At 37.5% G+C, this 19,169-nt stretch overlaps 1 protein-coding gene across 12 annotated transcripts in view; it reads right to left on the bottom strand.

Moving 5' to 3' along the window:
• The window catches only part of FN1 (fibronectin 1), an 85,492-nt gene that overhangs the window by 19,089 nt on the left and 47,234 nt on the right, over nucleotides 1–19,169 (bottom strand). For 3 of the 12 annotated variants that reach the window (XM_001368412.4, XM_007501773.2, XM_007501777.2), the window contains exons 21-33: nucleotides 18,235–18,329; nucleotides 16,147–16,315; nucleotides 15,598–15,684; nucleotides 12,703–12,894; nucleotides 10,820–11,092; nucleotides 9,523–9,705; nucleotides 6,477–6,566; nucleotides 3,897–4,166; nucleotides 3,290–3,406; nucleotides 2,639–2,803; nucleotides 1,956–2,111; nucleotides 1,305–1,418; nucleotides 161–430 (exon numbers count right to left, since the gene is read on the bottom strand). In XM_001368412.4, the coding sequence (XP_001368449.1) occupies nucleotides 161–430; nucleotides 1,305–1,418; nucleotides 1,956–2,111; nucleotides 2,639–2,803; nucleotides 3,290–3,406; nucleotides 3,897–4,166; nucleotides 6,477–6,566; nucleotides 9,523–9,705; nucleotides 10,820–11,092; nucleotides 12,703–12,894; nucleotides 15,598–15,684; nucleotides 16,147–16,315; nucleotides 18,235–18,329 (2,181 nt within the window). The remainder of the gene's footprint in view (nucleotides 1–160; nucleotides 431–1,304; nucleotides 1,419–1,955; nucleotides 2,112–2,638; nucleotides 2,804–3,289; nucleotides 3,407–3,896; nucleotides 4,167–6,476; nucleotides 6,567–9,522; nucleotides 9,706–10,819; nucleotides 11,093–12,702; nucleotides 12,895–15,597; nucleotides 15,685–16,146; nucleotides 16,316–18,234; nucleotides 18,330–19,169) is intronic. The other 9 variants (XM_007501774.3, XM_056806999.1, XM_007501780.3 and 6 more) reach the window with 3 other exon arrangements.

Below are 19,169 nucleotides of genomic sequence, written 5' to 3'. Positions count from 1 at the left end.
GAGTCATTCAGCTTCTGTTCTTGCAGGTTTTTTTTTGTTTTTTGTTTTTTTTTTACAGTTCCTGTGATGGGCACCAGTTATTTAAGGAAGTCCCTTTCTCTTAGGAGGGCATAAAGCCACTGTTCCCATGACCACCTGAGTGGTCCAATGAAAGGTATACCTGTGGACTGGGTTCCAATCAGGGGCTGGCTCTCCATATCATCGTGCAAGGCAACAACACTGACTGTGTACTCAGACCCCGGCCTGAGGCCCTGCAGCTCTGCTGTGTCTTCTTCACCATCAGGGGCGGGAAATAGCTCATGGATTCCATCCTCAGGGCTTGAGTAGGTCACCCTATACCTGGAAACTTGCCCCTGTGGGCTTTCCCAAGCAATTTTGATGGAATCGACATCCACATCAGTGAATGCCAGTCCTTTAGGGCGATCAATGTCTGTTAGGCAAATTAATGGTGAGAGGTTATGGGAAAAGCAAGGAGTGAAATAAGCATTTTATAACATGCAAAGCAGTTTCGCAGATATCATTTCCTTTTACAAATTAACTCCAATCAAACCATTATTAATTAAATGTAATATTACTTATGGTTTCCTCAAAAGATTAATTTTTTTATTTAGAAAATTAAAAAAAAAATTATAATCCTTTAAAACAAAAGCCAGGTGCATATGGATGAGAAACCCAGACACCTAGCAAAATATACCCATGATTGGGATTTTATGTCTCTATTTAATTCCAAGATAATAATTCTTATTTCTTTCTTTCCTTTTTGCAATGTGATGTTAGTTTTACAGACCTACTTTTTCTATGCCTTGAGGTTGGTAAAGATGATTTCCAAAGTGAGTTTTAGACTGTTCTACATATTTCTCCAACACCTGTTCTTTACGCCCCTCTATCAGGTATTTTCAATGAAATGCTATCCAGATGTCTAATAAATACTTTACATTTTACTACGAAATTTATTACTAAATGGAGGGAGGAGCACATAAATTCAACTTTACCATCCAGACATAGAAAATGAAGTCTTGGCAAAAACCTCCCCATTTTTGTAGATTTGCTAAAGCCAAATCACATTCTGCCAAGGCCATTTGAGCAACAGGAATCTGAAGCATAGCACCTAAGTATGGTGGTTTGGCAACGTCTTTCCCTACAAGTGCACGTAGATGCCACTGAAAAGGAAAATTGACTGCTGAGGGATTGGCTGAAGATGCGAACCAGCAGACAGCTGTTTTAGCAGCAAAGATGTGCACAGGGCTATTGGACACCTAGAGTCAGTTTTACCTTTGAAATTTAAAAATAAGTAAGATACATACTAGTAACTGCCGTCTGCACCAGAGGCTGACTCTCTCCATTTTGATTCTGAGCATAGACACTAACCACGTACTCCACAGTGGGCTGCAGCCCCTCAATGGTCATCTCTGTCTGATCTGGGGGAAAAAAATTGAACATAAGACTCAGACGTAACTAGTGTATTGTGAGACTCATAATGTGCTTAAGTTAAGCCACTAAGATGTTGGAAAATACTCTACCCCAAACTCACAGAGCAGAAGAATTTGGCATCAAAATTAAAAAAAAAATTTTTTTAAAGGCATAGCTATGGGGCTCCATCATGAAAACCAATGGGAATTTGGCATTTTTCTCTCCAGAATAAGCATTTTAATTTCTCAACTCCATTAATATATATTTATATATTATTTGAGAAGCTATGCCTAATAATTAATCATTAAAATAGCATAGACTGGTTTTCATCATGGGGCCAATGTAAGACAATTTCCCATAGCTAGAAAGGAGAGATTGTATCTTGCTCCCCATTGCATCTTTCAGTGCCTACCACAGCACTTAACAAATAGTAATTACACAATAAATGTGTCCATCCAATTTAATCAAATTAATGTTTATTTTAAGAAAATAATGACTGCTTCCTTTATCTTTATCTTATTGAATGAGAAACTGAAACCTCTTACCTGGGCCTGTAGTTTTTGTTTTAGATGGTCCTGAGCCATTTTTGGGAGCAGTGGTCACTCTGTAACCAGTAACTGGGGAACTTGAAGGCAACCACCTCACACTGATGCTGTTGTCCTGCACATCAGTCACTTGCATTTGGGATGGCTTATCAATTTCTAGAAAGAAAAACAAATAGAAGTCAGGAAACCATCAGAGGTCTAGGTAAATTTGCATCTTGACACTTCAGAATGCTCTGATCTGATAATGCTTGCCTAACTAGGAGCCATTTCCTTTCGTTAGTCCCTTGGAGGAAAAGATGGCAAAAAGTCCAGATTATTTGTGAACAGCTAATTTTGGCGTATAAGAAATCAATGCAATTGAACCATAATTTTTCAGTGGAACTATGATCTACACACAAAGAACCTTCAAAACAGCTGTTCTGTTTTATTTCTACATATCTTCAACTTCAAGGTACGCATCCCCCCCAACCCCCCCAAATAATTTTGGTGTCAGTGCCATATATATAGGCTCTCTCTCTATATTGGCTTTCCTTCTTTGTGGGGGAAGGTGGGCTTCCCTTCTTAAGAAAGGTAACAGTGTGGCTAGTAGCTAAATGGTGACTTAAGAAAAAATGAGATCAAAAGCAAAAGTGGAACTGTCTTCAGTAGAAAGAAATCTGTAGAAGCGCTAGAATGGTTTCTACCTGTTCGGTATGCAATGGTCACAGGTTTGCTGCTGGCTGGACTGTCTCCACGACCGGTTACTGCATAAACAGTGATGGTATAATCTACTCCAGGCTTAAGGCCACTGATGGTGGCTGTAGATTTTGTGCCAGGCACAGTGAACTCCTGTACAGGGCTGCTTCCACCTGTAGAAACAAAGTGGTAGATAAATCTTTCAAACAGAGAAAACTGAAGTGTATTTTACTTTTTTACTTTAAAAAATAGCCCTTATCTTCCATCTTAGAATCAACACTGTATATTGGTTCCAAGGCAGAAGAGTGGTAAGGACTAGACAAGGGGGTAAGACTAGACAAGGGGGTAAGTGATTTACCCAGGGTCCCATAGTTAGGAAGTATCTGAGGCTAGATTCGAACTCAGGACCATCCATCTCTAGACCTGGCTTTCTAACCACTGGACTATTTAGCTGCCCTTTACTCGTTCCCTTTTAAAGAGTAGTTAATTACAGTTCCTTCCAACCAATGGAAAAACTACAGAAGAGAACAAAAATTAAGTTAAGAACTCTTGCATTGGGCTTGGCGATAGAAGAGTAGAAGAGCTTTGGAATATAATTCTTACTATTTGTCTTAAATAGGGTGTGAGTGAGTGAGGTCAATTTTGTTTTGTTATCTTACCTGTTTCACCATAGGTGATTCTATAATATCTGACAGTAACTGCAGGTGCATCCCAACTAATAAGCAAGCTAGTTGGAGTGGTGGCAATAACTTCAAGGTCCCTCGGAACATCAGAAACTGGGAAATTATTGAAAAAATTTTCATTAGTTTCAAGTCAGACTGAGATTTATTATAAGTTTGCAAATATTTTAATGACAACCCTAACATACATTTTTCATAAATCTTACACATGGATTTGTGGGTAAAAATTAATTCAGATTCAGAGAATCTACGAAAGGTATAATAAATCAAATGTGTTAACTATCACAGATTAAAACTATGAAAAGAATTCTTCCTAGGGACAATTTAAAAACATAGCAGATTCCCCATTCAGACTGTGATATTGAATAAAACTTTGTGTCTTGTTTGTAGACATAAATACCTGCATAAAAATTCACTCACTCTATAAGTTTCTTGGGATGATAGAGTTTTCCCTTCCTACTCCCCATCTCTACCCTTAGTCTGTCAAATAGATGGAGGCAGCTAAACCAAAAACCTCTATCATAGAAGATAGGACATAATAGAGGATGGCCCTCTGAATTTTCTTATGGTTTCAGAAGCAATTTACCTGTTGACTGTTGGCCAACTAAAGGAGCACTTTCGTCTCTGCCATTGACAGATATAATGCTGACCACATATTCTGTGCCTGGATTCAGGTTGGTAAGTGTGATGGAGTTCCTTGATGGGGGAACCCGGTCCTCCCGAGGTCTTCCAACACCATGCTCAGGGTGGTGCCGAATCCTATAGCCAGTGTTGGGGGCTCGTGGAGACATCCAATGGACAGTGAAGGAATTGGCAGTTATATCAGAAAAGTCAATGCCAGTTGGAGAATCAAGACCTGTTTTTCCACCAACACAAAGAAAATACTCAGGAAGGGAAAAGGAGTGCAAGGGCAAAAGCAACCAAGTAACCTTATTAATACAATAATGAATATTCCAGGTATGATCTACTGAATTGAAAAATATATCAACCAATCAATTACCCATTTATTAAGCACCTACTATGTACCAGACACTGGACTAAGTGTGGGGCATGCAAAGGGGCAAAAAAACAGTCCCTGTCCTCAAGGAGCTTATAATCTAACAGGCGAGACAACAGGCAAACAGATATATACAAAGTAACCTATATATAAGATAAATAGCAAATAATTAATACAGGGAAGGTACTAGAATTAAGAGGGGTTGGGGAAGGGTTTTATTTGAGACTTAAAGGAAACAAGGAATCAATAAATTATAGGAGGGAAAGTCTTCCAGGAATGGGGGAAAGTCAAAGAAAATGCCTGGAGCCAAGAGAGGGAGGATCTTATTCATGGAACAGTCAAGAGGCTAGTGTCAGGAGATGAACAAGTAGGTGGTAAGGAGTAAGGTATATGAAGACTGGAAAGATAGGTGAAGGTCGGTCAGGTTATGATAGACTTTGAATGCCAAACAGAGCATTTTGTATTTGTTCCCAGAGACGACAGGAACCACTGGAGGTTATCAAGCAGGGTAGTAACATGTTTAGACCTGTGCTTTAGAAAAACCACTTTTAGTGACAATGGAAAATGGACCAGAATGGGGAGAGATCAGCAGCTATTGCAATAGTCTAGGGGTGAGGTGTATTTGAGAGATGTTGTAAAACTGAAATCAACAGGCTTTAGTAACAGCTTGCATATTGGGTGGTGAGAGGGAGTGAGGTGTCTAGGATAACTCCTAGGGTCTGGAGACTGGGAGAATGGTGCTGCCCTCTACAGTAATAGGGAAACTGGGAGGAGGGGAGGAGCTAGGGGGAGAAAGATGATGTGTAATATAAAATATATAAGCATCAAAGTCCTAAATGAATAATGACTTATAAACTCATTTATAGGCAACTCTAAAGGAATTCCACAAATGGAATTGAAGATAATGCCAAAATAATTTCCATTCCTCTTTGGGATATATTTATGGATTCACATTTGAATATGGATATAGGTGATATGCTGGAAATTCACTTCAAAAAGCAAATGGAAACACTAATTTAGGAGGAACGGACATGTTTCCTAAGGTTTTCACCTGGATGTCCATATTCCTATTCAATGCAAAAACCCAATAAGAGACAACATCATATAGTAGAAAGAACACTGGACTTGAAGACTTGAGTTCTTGTCTTTATCTGGATAAGTGATTTTCCGGAGTTTCTTTGCCTTTCAAAGCCTATTTCCTGACAGATAATTCTAAGATCCTTTGTGGTTCTAGGATTTTTTGTGAGTTGAAAACTCAAGATTTTTGCCACCAACTCTCTCTGGACTTCAACGAATACATTCCCCTGCCCTCAGCCTTTCCCAACCTCCTACCTGCTCTATTACTGTAGAGGACAACACCAACGCTCCCAGACACCATTCCCTTCCCCCCACACCCCCATCAAAATCTAGTTCTCCTGGATTCCTCATTACCTCTTACCCCCTAACATCAAGCTCCCTGGACTTGAGTTTTCTCAGCTGTGAAATCAAGGATTAGGGGAGATGATCTCAAAAGAACATTTCTGGCACTAATAGTTTGTAATTTTATTCATCTGAAGCATTTTACTTAAACAAGCCCTGAACTGAATTCTGGTTGAAAGTAAAAGTGATGAAAGATGAGCTAATATTTAATAGAAATATAATTATTGAACATGGTCATGACAGGCTGTAATAAATCCCACCTGCACACGGTTATAGGAATATTTAATTTGGTGAAGAGAAGGGTACTAAATCTCTAGGCAGATGAGGGCACTAGGAAGCTCATTTTTTTTCATCAAAGAAAGAATAAAAGGATACCATGGGAGAGGATTAAATTAGTCATTAGAAAGAATTTTCTGATAAAGAGAATTATAAGTGCTGATTTGATAAACAAGGACTGTAAAACTTCTTTTCTGGGACCTTAAGAGAAAAGACAAGTAATTAGCTCCCTAGAGTTGTTTATCATTGATGGCCCTCTCAGGAGGCAGAACTCTTCTCGATTTAATCTGTTGGACTAAAAGGATTTACAAAATTATTTAGCATGGAGTATTTTTTATCCATAGTAGTAGTGATAACAATGATAGCAGAAGTAATAATAATGCTAGTAACAAATCAGTTAGTTTTGTTGTCTGCAATCGGCAGGTGCCAGCATCCTGGCAAACTGAATGAGTTAACCATGCTGATATGACCCACCTGATTTCTGTATTCCTTTAAGAGGTATGCTCTCATGTTGTTCATAAACGCTGGAAACACTGACCAAATACTCAGTACCAGGAAGGAGATCTGAAGAGGCAAAAAGAGACCATTTTTAGCTTTCAGTTTGAAAACCCAGACATCAAGTATAACCTGGGCCATTTGAGTGGATGAGAGAGCAAATCTTTGACCCATTCTTTCATCTTAAACAAGGAATATCATGTGTTTTTTACATGTCATTGGCACTGGGAGTATTCAGAAGAGGGGAAGCTTATCTCCTTTGGCACTACATTGTGCTGTATAAAGCCATGCACCATGGGAATGTGGATCTGTTCCAGGAAAGACACAACATTCCTGTCATCTATTAACAAAAGCCAGAGGAATCACTTTGAAGGGAGTTAAATACTAAGCCCAGACTCAAACAATCACTGTAATTAGCTTGCTTTTTTGCAACCACTGCATGGGGGAGAGGGTGGTGTGGTAAAGAAAGGAAAGACATTATGTTGAAAATAGGAATAGAAACTGGATTTATGTTTTCATTGGTATAGTTATTGGCACCTTCTCTCCAATCTTAAGTCAGTTGCATAAGGCACAGAGACCTTCAATGGTTTGTCTAGGGTCATGGGGCCAATCTATGTCTGGTGGGACTTAAAATTTAGATCCTACTGTCTTTAAGACCAGTTTTAAACCCATTGATATGACAGTTTCTCTTTCTTTCATTTTGAGTATACTTAAGTGGGAACTTAATAGGCTTTCTCATCCTCACCCAGCTCTAAACGTCTTTAGATTTTGACTTCATTATGACTTTTCACAACAATTTGGGCTAATATGTTTCTGTAATGAGGGTCTTTCATGTCATGATAAGGTATTATATGAAGAGGAAGGAATTCATGACTTGTGTTATTTCCCTGTTTAACACTTTGGGTAAATTAATTAAATAGATTTCAATTGAACAATCAATCAATTAAGTATTTATTTAGGGCTTACTCTGAGTCAGTCACTGAATGAGAAACACTGATGCAAAGACAAAAACTAAATAGTTCCTGCCTAAAGGAACTTACATCCTACTGAAATAGATAACATGTATAAATATATAAATATGATATATACAAAATAAAGAGCAGATAATTTTTGATGGGGGAACCTCAGTATCTGAGAGGGTCAGGAAAGTCTGAATGTAGTAAGTAATGATTGAGTTGAGCTTCTAAGGAAGCTAGTTAGGTCTGAAAATACCTTATGCCTAGTTTTTTACCAGTCCCCATCCCCAAAGCTGGGTTGACCTCCTTCTCTGAGGTCTTCTCTGAAGAGTCTGAGAACTCTTCCTTCTCACAGTCTGATAACTCTATGATTACCCTCTTCTATCTATCACTGCCCCATCCCTCTAGCCACATCTAACATCTCTGGGCTTCATCTGCAAAATGTGGCTTAATAATGCTTAAAGAAGGTAAGATATCTTGAGGTTTTACCTACTTCTAAGATCTGTGGTGGGGTTCCTTTATGTACTTTTCCCTTATTCCAGGTTTTTATTCTAAAGTATCAAATAGAAAGAGATCATTTCGTGGTGAGCTACTAGGTTGGGAAGTACTTTTGGAGAGTGCTAAAAGGTACCACAACAAAATACCACTGGAAGAGGGAAAGCCAGATATGTGTGCAAACATTTTCTCTCTTACTCATGGGAAATCTAAGACTTTTCACCATAATATTAAGCTGGTTCTCCCAGCATGTTGCCTAACTTGCATGATATAGAACTCATATAATGTTGCACCCATAACTATGGTTAAATTACACTGTGATACTTCTTCTACGAAGGCAAATAAGACTAGAGTGCTCTTCAATTATCCTTCTTTCCTGAAAAGAAAGCCCTCAAGGAAATACTAACAGGTTCTTCAATTCAGCCACTGTCAAAGGAAGTAACACAGGAAAGAACTGATGATGAGTGGAAGAGAAAATGCCTATCTTGAAATGTTTTGGGAATATAGAAAACAACCTACTCTCTAGGTCATTTGCCTAGAAGTGAAATTTTCCTCAGTTGATGTGGTATTTTTCATTATAATTACATATGCCCTTCCACACATATATGTATACTTAGCCCTGTTTGCCTCAGTTCTTCATCTGTAAAATGAGTTGGAGAAGAAAATGGCAAACTACTCTAGTATCTTTGTCAATTAAGCTGCAAATGGGGTCATGAAGCATCAAACAAGACTAAAACAACTAAAGAACAAAATTGATGTATGCATGCATATATATAAAGACATATATGTTTTTATGTAATTATAACTGAAACATATGCATATGTACATATGTGAATATAAGTATATATATATATATGTATATTTTAGGTCTTTAACCCTAATTAAAAAATCCTTACTAGGCATTACTTAATAATTTCTGATAACTTCTCATCTCATAGCAAGTTATATTTATTTTTATTTTATGAGGACATAAGCCAGAAAGACATATTGTCCCTAGAAGTCAGTTTTTCAAAGTGCTACTTTCTCTGAGTTCTTACTCTCCTGAAATATCTAGCTAACAGATGTTCACTACAGGCTGAATTTGAATGTCTATTCTCTTTCTTTAAAATAAGCAAAGACACATTTTATTATATCAAGCAATCATTCATTTTGTCCTTCTAAAAAAATCACTCTAAGTTTTCAAGTGCTAAACATATGGCCCAATGACATATTTTTATTTTAATAAAATGGCTGTGGTGGCAATGGTTTAGATCTATTCCCTTCTCCCCGAAACATTTGGCTCAGATTTCACATAATTCATTCTGACATTAGCTTGAGTTGCATGTGTTTCTTTGGTTTCTACCTTAGGTCCTCGCTACCAAAGTTTTCCATCCACAAACAAAACTGTGCCAATAGAATCAAAGCCATGCCAACAAAACTAGAAACACAGATAAAGATTCCCGTAATTATCTGTCTGGAGTTAAGAGGTGAACTTGTAAGTATTCCAATACATTTCTTGCTTTGAATTAGAAATACATTGGTATGCAAATAGTATATTCAATATGTTCTGCGGATGGTTCAAATGAATCACTTACTTGTTAGAACTACCATGTTGTCTGAAGGGGAAATGCTTAACTCTGCAACATCTTCCTCATTTTTCACAGGTGAGTATCTTACTAGGAAGTTGGTCAATTCAATAGATGATGGCGGAGCCCAGGTAACACGCATGGTGTCTGGGCCAACATTGGTGAATCGCAGGTCAGTGGGAGGGGGGACGGCTAAGTTCAAATAAGAAGAAAGAGTAAGTTAAATTGGAGAAAAGGATCTATCTGAAATGAAATTATGAGGAAGTTAAAATTATAAGGAAGTTAAAAAAACACTTTCATGCAAAAAAAAAGAAAAGAAAAATGACAACCAGTCCCATGCAAACACTTTTCTAATCTACATAATTTTCCACTACTGTTATTTTGAAAATAAAATCACACACAGAATACTGTTAGGCTCCTTTAACCTTTCTGCCATCCTTGATATTTATTCATTATTTTTACCTATTTTGCAAACACAACAACAAATTTCAAGTACTTTTTCAGTGCCATTGGAGACACTATTGAACCCAAGGCTAAGAGAGGCTTAAGTTGCCATACAGCAAAGAGAGACAGAGCAGGACTTCCAAATACAAATGCATGCACACAGAAAGAAAAAGAAGAGTATCCTGTATGTGCCCGTGACTGGTCCTTCTACAGCTACTGGTACAGCTACATTTTCTGAGTCAGTGGGTTCTACTCATGCAAAGAGGTTCTCAGCATGTTTCTTACCATGCAGAGCAGAGATCCTTTATAGTGCTGCATGCTTGTCACTAGCCTTTGATTAAAGGTTGGTTTTCTTTCAAAAGAGGCAATTAATGGGTTCTTTGACTCAGCCAATGTAAAAGGAGAGATCACAGAACCTTGTTGGGGAGCAGAGGGGAGAACAGACCAATATACTTTAGAAAATAGTCACCTGGAAGCAAGTGTAGGCTTTTTCTCAGTAATGCTCATCCAAGAGCCCAGGACTCAGGTTTGTAATGAGAGCATGGCAATATGTAAATATAACTAATTGTGTCATTCAGATATGACTATGAAAGGCATCGGATATATTTTCTTGCATTACAGAGTTTCCAATAGAGTCTAATTTAGGGGTAGCTTTATATGCACTTAAGATGTAATCCATCTGGCTCAATCTTCTGTGTCCTCTCCCTTTATAATCCGCCTTATAAAATACACATTCACCCTTCTTTTCAACTTTGGCAAATGACTTGATTCTCCTTTGAAAATACCGCACCTTTGACCAAAGTAGCTGGTACCAACATGCAACACCATCCATGTCTTAAACACAGAAGTTTTCAAAATTCACCCGTTTGTTGTGTCAGAGTGGTAGGGGCACTCTCTCCGCCATTAATGAGCGTGATAACGCTGATGTCATAGTCAATGCCCGGCTCCAGCCCTGTAACTGTGTAGTATCCTACTGAGGAGTCCACAAAATCTTCAAAAATAGGGATACCTTCTCCTGCCGCAACTACTGTGATACGGTACCCAATAATGGTGGAGGCGTTTAGCGGGGTCCACCTCAGGCCGATGCTTGAATCGGTTATATCAACAAAGCTTAGGTCAGTGAGTTGGGGTACCTCTATTTGGTTATAAAGCAAAAGGAGCAAAGGAAAAATAGAGGCAAAAAAAGAGGAAAAATAAAGCAGTGTTCATCAGGTGACAAGTAGTAAAATTGATGGAATGTTAAAGCAATGATGGTAATATGCAAACTTTCCTGTCAAAGTTATCTGAAAATGATTTCCAGATCAACATTATTTTTTTCTGGCTTCTTTACAGCACAAACCACATTAAAAACTGCTGTTTTGCATTTCTATGGATTTTGAAAGTGTTCCCCCCCCCCCCAACTGTACAATTTGAACCACATAGGGTCATAAAATAAAACTCTTTAGGAAGCCAAAATTATTCCCAGAATCCCAATATCACATCTTCAACATGAATCAGTTACTAAAAACACAGGGAAAAAATGGAACTGCAATCCAAACTCTTTAGGAATAGTAACGTGAAGCTTGCTTGGAAAAGGCTTGTTTCGTTTTTTAAGAAGATTGTTGGATTATAGGTTTTCTATAGAAAACTAAAAGCAACAACATATCCCATAATGCTGTGTTTTACACATGTAATTTACCATCCAAAGATGCATGTAAGCATAGAACAGATAGGTCTGGATTGTAGACCTTCTTGACACAATTTTGTTTTATCAAGGAATATGAATATGTCCAGAATCTGTTTTTGTCACTGTGGAAAATTCACAGGGTGTGCGAATTTCCTTTATCAGTAGTCTTCAAACCCTCTGTAACTCAGTAGATAAGTCCTAGGGAATTGCCTGAGCCATAGAGGTTAAATAACTTGGCACATATCTAGCCAGCATTAGAAGTGGGAGGTGAACTCAAGTCTTCTAAACCCCAAGCTAAGCAATCTGACCAGTACCACATGCTACCTCTCTATGTTTAGTATATGCATCAAAATCACCCCACACTGGTCAACAATACTCTTAAATGAAAGGCAACAATCCATGCATATCTGTCCAGTGCTCGGCACTCTGTAGCAATCTCATTTTGGATGGATCACAAGCCAAGGAAAACTAAACGGTACAGCTTGAACTTTCCCATTTACTTCTTTGACCAAGAAAATCATGCTGGGTTTGGTATCACACCCTGAAGGTGTTCTCTTTACCAGCATGATTTAAGTATAAAAAATTGTATTGGCCAAGAAATTGCAAAATGCTCATGTGTTTCATAAGTGAGCTCAAGTCAGGGTTTAGTTTTGGGAACAATTATGATATGTTTGCAAAATACAAGAAAAGAGTTATCTGTCAAAGCTGTAAGAGGATGCATTTACCATATTACTTTTAGTGAATATTGAATATGCACAAATAACAACATTTTAGTAAAATTTTCACTTTAGAGAACAGTGCAGGGTTAATGCCAATATTTGCTATAATTATGCCACTGCATCAGATATCTGAAGGAGCAAATAGCGTCCCAGGAAAGCACAGACATTTAAAGCTGTGTTATCAGCAAGCATTTATCCAAACAGCTGGTGTATTCTTGGCTTGGTGGAGAGACAAAAAGTTAATGCCCAAATATGCTAGATAATACAGAACCCCTTGGGGATTAAGAGATGAATCCCCATTGCTATTGAAACTGCTCATCTGCAATCAATAGCCACGATTACGACTTGTTTTGCCATTACCTGGGATGATGGTATCGGAGATGGGGACACTTTCCTGGTCACCTTTGACAGTGTACACACTGACATTGTACTCCACACCAGGACTCAGGTTTTCGAAAGTGCAGGAATTCTGATCTGGATTGACCACTTCTTCCAGAGTATAGCCCTCTTGGCCACTTGTAGGCGTTGTAGTTATTCTGTACTTAGTGATGTCTAAATACAACCAAAATGGACAACGAATGTTAGAGTATTATACTCTACAAAGAGGATCTAAATGGTGGGAAACCTTGGAAAGGTGTTCAAGCAATGCCCTGCAGAGAGACTGCATGCCTATAAGTCTCTAAAAGTTTATCAGCACAAGGTTAGCTCCAAAAGAATGAATCTTGTTGTCCCTAGCAGCTCATAACACCATCTATCATACCATAGAGTGGCCCTAGTCTTTTTCAATGAAATGGATGAAATCATAAATGTGCTCAAATATTGCTTCTGACTCCCCACATGATGTTAGGCAAGCAAATCAACCTGTCTATGGCTAATTTCCTCATCTCTAAAATGAGGGAGTTGGACAAGATGGTTTCTGAGAACTCTTTGTTCTTACTTTATGCCTTTCCTACCCATGGAGTATAAGTACCATCAATTTTCTCACTTGAAAATGGAAGTTATAATCACACCTACCTCATGTCAAATGAGATTGAACTATATAAAGTAATTTGTAAACTTTAAAGTATGATGTGAACCAGTATCATTATTCTTATTATATCAGTGAAGCAGAAAACATATTTAAGTTTGTCAATAATTCCCATTAAAATATCTCTTCTGTTTTATTTTATGTTTTGCTCCAAAGGGAAGCACTAAGTAACAAGACATTTTCCCTTTGTGTTTGGTTGATGGCATTTGAAACAAAAATATCCATAATTTAAAAAATTTCAGAATATTATCAAAGTTAAAATATTTAAGAGATCTGATAAATAACTAATTAGGAGTTGGTTCATCAAACTCTCAACTCCTCTCCATGACCATACATGATAGCCATGCCAGAAGAAAAATATGGTCTCCTTTACCTATTAACCAGGTTGTGTTAAAAGGAAAGCATTCCTTAAATTTCCTAAAAACAAAGAAAATGAAAAAGTCAACAGACTAGTTGGAGCCTGTGATCCAAGACTCGGATACAAGATTCTCTCTAATATGCAGGAATTAATATAGTATATATAAAATAAGTTCTAATTATATATTTTTATTGTTCTTGTGTGCTAGGGTTGCTTAGGTGGAAAGTAAAATTTTTAGGATTTTAGAAGAGCGATAAAGGTTAAGCAATGGGAGTTAAGTGACTTGCCCAGGACCACACAGCTAGGAAGTGTCTGAGGTCAGATTGACCTCCTGTCTAGGACTGACTCTCAATCCACTGAGTCACTTCATTGTCCCCATCTAATATGTTTTTAAAAATAAGTCAAAGACATGCTAATTTCCCCAGTTACATGTAATAACATTTTTTGACATGTTTCCCAAAATTATAACATCCAAATTGTGTCTCTCCCTTTCTCTCATCCCTGCTCTTGGAGATGGTAACTCTCATATATTTTTATTATTTTTTATTTACTTTTTTATTTTTTTATTTTAAAACCCTTACCTTCCATCTTGGAGTCAATACTGTGTATTGGCTCCAAGGCAGAAGAGTAGTAAGGGCTAGGCAATGGGGGGACCACTTGCCCAGGGTCACACAGCTGGGAACATATATTTTTAAAGAGGAGCAAAACACAGGCTTTTCATTGCATCAAGGCCCCATTACAGAAGACAATTTAAGGGCAGTTTTCAAAATGGTGGCAGGGAGTAAGCTAGTTTATTCTCACTGGTTTGCTTGCATGTTAGCATATAAGTATTAGGACTTGCATTAGTATTTAAGTATAAAGAATTGCATTAGGAGTCTTGTGGATAAAACTCATTTAAGCCTTTTGAAAAATCACATTTGTGTATCCACTTGACCAAATTTTCAGTGATGAATAAAAAGCATATATAAATCAGTCCAGTTTCAGATGATTATCTTCAAATTTGCTCTTATTGCAAATGTCAAACTACATTTCCATTATGCTTGCAATAATATTAGCTTTAAGAAAAAATAGACAAAAGAGGCTGTCCAGAACCATTTCATCAAGTATTAGAGAATGCCAGAGAATAGTTCCTGTCTTTCAGATGGAGTTGTATCGAAGAGCTATATCCACTCATAATCAAAGAAAAGTGGAACCTATTCAGCTATGGAACCCAAAGATATTTATTTCCCCATTGTGCATGCCATTAAGCTGAAAACATTACCCTCTTGACTTTTCTCAGCCTTCATAAGCACTTTGGATTAAGGACAAAATAAATGAACCACTCTAGTTCTGATCTTAATGCTCCAACCACTCCTCTTACTCTTTTCCACTTCATGGGAGACCCCAGTTTCTGCTAATAACAGCCCCCCAGTATAATCATGGATTTAGATCAGAATCGTCAAAGACGTCTCATTCCTGAGTGTAGCCCAAACCAGATTTAAATGTAACTGGAAAATGTTTAACAAAACAACCATGCAATAGAATATAGAAAATATTAATACATGGTTTTCTTAGTCAATTTGTGCAGTTTGGTGACCCTCCCTTTCTATTTGAGCTTGACATCACTGCTATAGAAAATACTATTTCATGGGGGTATTGTGCATCGTAGGTCCTCTGTTCTGTGCTCTCTCCTTTTAAATACATACTTTCTGTCTCAAAATTAATATTATATATTGGTTCTAAGGCAGAATAGTGGTAAGGAACAGGTAGTTAGGGTTAAGAGACTTGCCCAGGATCACAAAGGTAGGAAGTGTTTGAGGTCAGATTAGAACCCAAGACCTATCTCCTGGTCTATCCACCAAGCCACCAAGCTTCCTCCGAAGTCTTTTACCTGGGGTGGTGCTTTTTTCCCAGGAGACAGTTAGGATTCCAGTGTCAGGGTTTGCTTCCAAGTGAAGATTGGCTGGTGGAGACAGTGCTGTAAAAAACAATAAATTTATTTTAAAAAGTTATTATAAATATATATTATATATTATATTATATATAAATATTGTTGAAAGTTAATACACATCATTTGACTCATTAACGTGTTTTCTAGAAAAATGGCACATGATTACTGAAGTAACAAATAATCCTAGAGTTTGCACACTAGGAAAAGTTGTAGAAAATCAAATGTGCTACCAGGTATATTTCTTATTAGCAGTAATTATTTTGGTAGTGTTGGCTAAAATCTGTCTAAGCATGAAAGGGCATCTTAAAAAACCACAAGCTATGTAACATGACTTTATCCTGGAGTTCATCGCTGAGATAAAAAAAAGTTAGTGTTCTATCTGTAAAATGGGAGAGTAACCTAGAGAGAAATGCTTATGCTGGTAAATTAAATGAAAAAGGATATGTCACCTTTTAGAAAAGACAGTAATGCCAAGTTAAATCTCCTTACGTGTAACCACTTTCTTTACAATTGGACTGTCTCTCTCTTGACCATCTCGTAGAACTGAAATACTATATACATATTCCACTCCTGGAGTCAGGCCAGATACAACGATACTTCCAGACTCTGATGTCACTTCACGGGGAGCTTCTCCACCTTGACTTGGTCGTACACCCAACTGAAAGGAAATAAACAAATTAAAAAGAATAAAATGTTTCATTTATCTGGTTTCTGATTGACCACTATCAAGTAAATTCCTCTAATGCTATGGGTTCCTGATTAAAGATCATATAAAAGTCATATAAGTCTATGAAATGTGTTCCCATTGGGAAATCCCAGAAAGACACAGATAATTAGGCAAAGTACACAAGAATCTTGTTTTATCCATTAGGACTAGAAATTTAGCATGTTTCCCTAGCAGGAAGATGGTGACTAGAAGGACAAAAGGGGAGTAGAGTGACACCTTGGTACACTGGACATTGATTCAGTAAAAGACTTGAGTTTGAATGTCACTTCCCATACTTAGTAGCAGCATAAGTTGACCTTGTTTTGCTGATAATAGTTTAGTCCTTCACAGTTGATCCTTGTATAATATTTCTGTTACTGTATACTATTTTCCTGGTTCTGCTAACTTCACTTTGTATCAGTTCATATAAGTTTTTCCATGTCTTTTCTGAACTCATCTTGTTCATCATTTCTTATAGCATAATAGTTTTTCATTACAATCATATACCACAGCTTGTTCAGCCCTTCCCCAATTGATGAACATCCCCCTCATTTTCCAATTCTTTGCCGTTACTGAATATTTTTAAACAAGTAGGTCCTTTCCCATCCCCCCCATCCCTTTGCCCTTTCTGAATATTCATTTGTGAAAATGGGGCATAATACCTGTTTTGCCTAACTCATAGGAATGTGCTGAGGATGAAAGGAGACATTGGGTGTGGAAAAATTCTTTATGAATTGTGGTATGCTATACAAATACAAAATATCTAATTTTCTTTAATATTTAATGTGCCAGAAACTCCTTTAACTCTGCTTGTTTTAATGAGATCTATTCATGATCAGAACAATTTTTGGCTGCGGTTAAGTCATTAGCATGTACTGCATTTTGTTGTTAAAAAAAAAGCAAAGACAAAATATTTTTAGGGGTATGAGGTACAGAAACAGAGTGGGGGTGTCCTCTCTCTTGTACAGATTAAAAATACAGAGGCTTATCATGGGCTGATCATGATCACATCACTGATTGGCACAAGAGGTTTTCAGCATGCCATCAGCCTTAACCTTCCCAGTAGCAAGGGTCACATGGATGTACTACCATACCTGGCTCTAAACCCTAAGAAGCTATGAATATTCCTTTCATTATAGAATGATTTATTAGAAGTGAAGAACCAATTTGGAATTTTATGGAAGAATACAAAGTCCTTTTGAACATCTATTTTTAAGCAGTTATCTTTTTTAAAAGCATTAATTGTGGGCATAGACATTTTATATAAAAGGTTTGTGAAAGCCAGAAAGGCATATAAAGAAGGGACTTAAGATGGCACATTGGTAACCTATAGCAAAGCTTTCTCTTGAAAAAAATAGCTTTGTTCATGACTATTCACATACTGCCTCAGACTCCTAATGATTTTACAAAGAAACAAAACAACCCTCAGGCCCCAAACACTACATAGATGTATTCAGCCCTGATTTATAGTCAACTTATAACCATTTTGATTATCCTAATTATATTTTGTATTTCAGTGAAATAATATTAAACAATAATAATAATAATAATAGCATTTATAGGTATTCAACATTCCTCTCCCCATCTTCATTTCTGAAAAGAGCCAGAACATTAAATCAGCCTTTTACATGGAATATTTCAGTTCTTACAAGGCAAAATCTGGTAGAATGAATAAAAGTATTATTGCCAAAGGAGTCCGAGTGTAAGTGGATGTTTCTTGAACTTGTGGATGATAGAAATTATTAAAGATGAATTTTCCATTTTCCTATATTTTCTAAAGGTTTTATTCCACTCCTCCACCACCACCCCCAAATCCCCCCAAAATAGAAAGCCTCAAAGCTCTTTCAGGCTTAAAATCCAGCTCCACTTGCCTTAAAACCGATTCTTGGAGCAGGGATCCAGGTGATGATAATCGTCGTTTCAGTCACCTCTGTGTTGTAGTGAGGAATGGAACTCGCAGGCTGCACTGTGGAGTGAAATCAACGAATGAGGCATGTTCAAGTCCCACCACACTGGACTTTAATATTTCCTAGCACAAACTGAAAGCTACATAAATATTTTAGACCTTCTTTGGAGTTTCACAATTTCACTTTAATATTCTTTTATTCTGATTTCTTAATGGCTGGAGTGATGGTTCTGGCAATACCATTATCTTTTTCTATAGCTTCCTTTTAATTACAAAACTTTTTCTAAGTCATGTATGCTACAAATGTTGATTATTATTTTAGGATCTTTTTCTTTCTTTCTTTCCTTCCTTTATTTCTCTTTGGTTCCTTCCTTCCTCTTTGATCCCTTCCTTCCTTTCTCTTTCTTTAATATTCTTTCTTCCATCCTTCCTCTTTGATCCTTTCCTTCCTTCCTTCCTTCCTTTCTTTTCCTTCCTTCCTTCCTTCCTTCCTTCTTTCCTTCCTTCCTTCCTTCCTTCCTTCCTTCCTTCCTTCCTTCCTTCCTTCCCTTCTCTCTTTGATTCCTTCCTTTCTTTTCCTTCCTTCCTTCCTTCCTTCCTTCCTTCCTTCCTTCCTTCCTTCCTTCCTTCCTTCCTTTTCCTTCCTTCCTTCCTTTTCCTTCCTTCCTTTCTTTTCCTTCCTTCCTTCCGTCCTTCCTTCCTTCCTTCCTTCCTTCCTTCCTTCCTTCCTTCCTTCCTTCCTTCCTTCCTTCCTTCCTTCTTTCCTTCCTTCCTTCATTCCTTCCTTCCTTCCTTCCTTCTTCTTAAAATCAATACTGTGTATTGGTTACAAGGCAGAAGAGTGGTAAGAGCTAGGCAATGGGGGTTAAATGACTTTCCCAGGGCCACACAGCTAGGAAG

The sequence above is a fragment of the Monodelphis domestica genome, chromosome 8, assembly GCF_027887165.1.
Source record: "Monodelphis domestica isolate mMonDom1 chromosome 8, mMonDom1.pri, whole genome shotgun sequence".
Lineage (NCBI taxonomy): Eukaryota > Metazoa > Chordata > Mammalia > Didelphimorphia > Didelphidae > Monodelphis > Monodelphis domestica.
Note: the sequence above shows the minus strand (reverse complement) of the source record. Positions and strands in the feature narration are given on the sequence as shown.